This window comes from Penaeus chinensis, chromosome 31 (genome assembly GCF_019202785.1).
Source record: "Penaeus chinensis breed Huanghai No. 1 chromosome 31, ASM1920278v2, whole genome shotgun sequence".
NCBI classification, from domain to species: domain Eukaryota; kingdom Metazoa; phylum Arthropoda; class Malacostraca; order Decapoda; family Penaeidae; genus Penaeus; species Penaeus chinensis.
In genome coordinates this window covers 13,510,262-13,512,761 of record NC_061849.1, presented here as the reverse complement: position 1 = coordinate 13,512,761, position 2,500 = coordinate 13,510,262, and the positions used below count along the sequence as shown (strand labels likewise).

At 38.6% G+C, this 2,500-nt stretch overlaps 1 protein-coding gene across 1 annotated transcript; it reads left to right on the top strand.

Annotated features, from left to right (window-relative positions):
• The first annotated feature begins 398 nt into the window (after positions 1–398).
• On the top strand, positions 399–1,138 carry LOC125042043 (pro-resilin-like). The gene is made up of 3 exons (XM_047637504.1): positions 399–404; positions 489–718; positions 946–1,138. Exons 1-3 carry the CDS (start codon positions 399–401, stop codon positions 1,136–1,138), a joined length of 429 nt encoding a protein of 142 aa, XP_047493460.1.
• The last annotated feature ends 1,362 nt before the right edge of the window (positions 1,139–2,500 follow it).

Sequence of the window (2,500 nt, the reverse complement as noted above, 5' to 3'; positions counted from 1 at the left end):
TATATATATATATCCATCTACTGCATTTTAATGTGAATTAATTATACGACGTCAAAATGAGAGTAAATGAGTATCGATGCGCATATTGTAGAAGCAAAGTTCACAAGTTACGTATCGTCTAGGTCGTGAAAGGTTTTCTGTGATATCTAATCGCTTTTAAGGGGATACTAATCATATGTAATGTCGACAGGATTAGTCATTTATATTCTAGTCTCACGTGTTCTTAATTTAAGTGAATTTTAAAAGCGTATGCAGGCGGCAAAGACGAGTAAATGTGTGAAAAAATAAACGGAAAAGAAAAAGTAAGACAATCACTCTGTCTCTCATTTGAACGTCATATAAAAGCAAGCTTCCTCGTCCACCTGCCAGTTGTCATCACTTTCTCGACAGAAGCAGAAATGAAGGTTAGGAATAAAGTCAAAGAGTGAAGCTTTTAACACAATCAGTCGTTTTCTTGATCATATTTTACCTGCTGAATATCACAGCAGGTATTCGCGGTGTTTGCCCTTTTGGTGGCTGTGGCGTCGGCGATTCCTCAGGAAGGCTACAACTACCAGGCACCAGGAGGTCAGGGATCCCAGTTCCCTTCTGGGGCGGGACAGGCACAGTACCCCTCCGTGCCCGCCCAGTACGCCTTCCAGTGGGACGTGAACCATGAGTCTTCAGGGAACTTCTACGGCCACAAAGAGCAGAGGGAAGACGCCAACACTCAGGGAAGGTATTGCATTGCATTATCATTAGTTTTCTCGTGGCCTTATATGTCGTTCTCATCATTTTGTCATGCTAGGGCGCAAGGAAGATGTTACCATGATTCCCTTTTCATTATGCATCAATAGTGTTGCCACTTATTTCACTGCTTAAAACGAACATCAATACTAGTATAAATGTTTGTATTGCATATTTTGTCTGGTAAGATGGAACATTATCTTTTACGGTCTTTTACAGTTACTACGTCCAGCTGCCCGATGGTCGCCGTCTTCTGGTCGAGTATTACGTGGACGCCGCTGGTTACCATCCCACCGTCACCTTCGAGGGAGAGGCGCAGTATCCTTCAGGAGGGAATCGGGGATACGGCCAGTCCGGTCAGGGATCGAGCCCAGGTTCTCCTTCACAATTATATGGTGCTCCATCTAAATAGGAGTATTTAAGGCTATACAAACCTGATTGTTTTTAAGTTTTACTACTTCCGTTCAATGTATTTGACCAATAAAAACTGTTACGTTAGCGAGAGCCTTACTTCACCTGTTAGGACATAATAGGTGAAAAGAGGAAAAGAAGAAATGACTAATAGGAACTAAAACTAATGCAATTACCATTACTTCACAGACAAACACAAATATATATGTTTACACACCCCTGTATGTGTGTTGATACTGTATAAGTATGTGTGCGTCTATGCATGTTCACATCATTTTATAGTCAGGCTGCTTATACAGTTCATATACCGGAGCCAAAGTTAAATACAAATTCAAGGACTCCGATGAAGTCAGTATAAGTTTAGAATATTTCCCGTTTGTTTTATCGATTATCCTTACCCTGGAGAGAAATGATTTCTTTGAGGTTTCTCTGGTATTCCTGTAATAAGGGGGAGGTCACTATTCACCTCAGAATTCTGTGTAAATAGGGGATCAGAGTCGGGAGCCAAAGGGCCATATTCAGCGACGCTCGACCCTTCACCCTTTTCGGTTCTAGTGTTTTTATATATTAAGTGTATGTGTTGACGTTTTGAATGGTAGAATGAATATCTCTAAGGCGAGTTATTTCCTTTACGGATATACAAGTAAATGATTCCGTAAATGCTGATATAGGTTTGCAGTGTTTAATATAGATTTGTTTATTTTAACCACGATTAATAATTATAATAAATCTACATGAACCTGAAAGTTAATCGTTAAATTGGGTAGGAATATGACGCAGCATATATATTCTACCCCTGAAGACCATAAACGATATGAAACTCCTTAAAGGTTCTTGTTCATGTTAATAATGATGATGTTCTCCAATCATCATGTTACTTTCAAAGATCTCTTGCTACAGCACATGTGTAATGTAACTCCTTTAAAAAATATTTTTATTAGACTGTATTTTTTGCGTACTTCTAGTCATTTCTTTAAAATTGCACTCTCCCGCGACTACGACATTTCCCAAGTGTGCCATTATCTATGTGTGCGTCACGCATTCTTACCTCGAGAAACGTGAGCAATTTCCCTAATCATTTTAGATTGCGTGGTTGATTCTTAGACTGCGACAATAAAACCGATTGAACATGTGGTTATCAGTGATCCAAAACTGATGTTTACAGAGGAATCCTTATAGAAATGTGTGTATGTAAATACTGGACAAGGAGGCCCTTTCTGTTTTTTGTATTATAAATACTACGTTTATTTTTTTTGGTAAATTATATCTAATGTTAGCAATATAACAGTTATTATAATTTCTTTATCCTTCTGTTATCGTCATCGTCGTTGTTATTGCTGTAATTGTTACCATTACTGTTATA

What these genes read in the sequence shown, in the direction of transcription:
- LOC125042043 (XM_047637504.1), top strand. An exon ending in GACGCCAACACTCAGGGAAG is followed by an intron (nt 719 to 945) that starts GTATTGCATTGC and finishes GGTCTTTTACAG; the next exon opens with TTACTACGTCCAGCTGCCCG.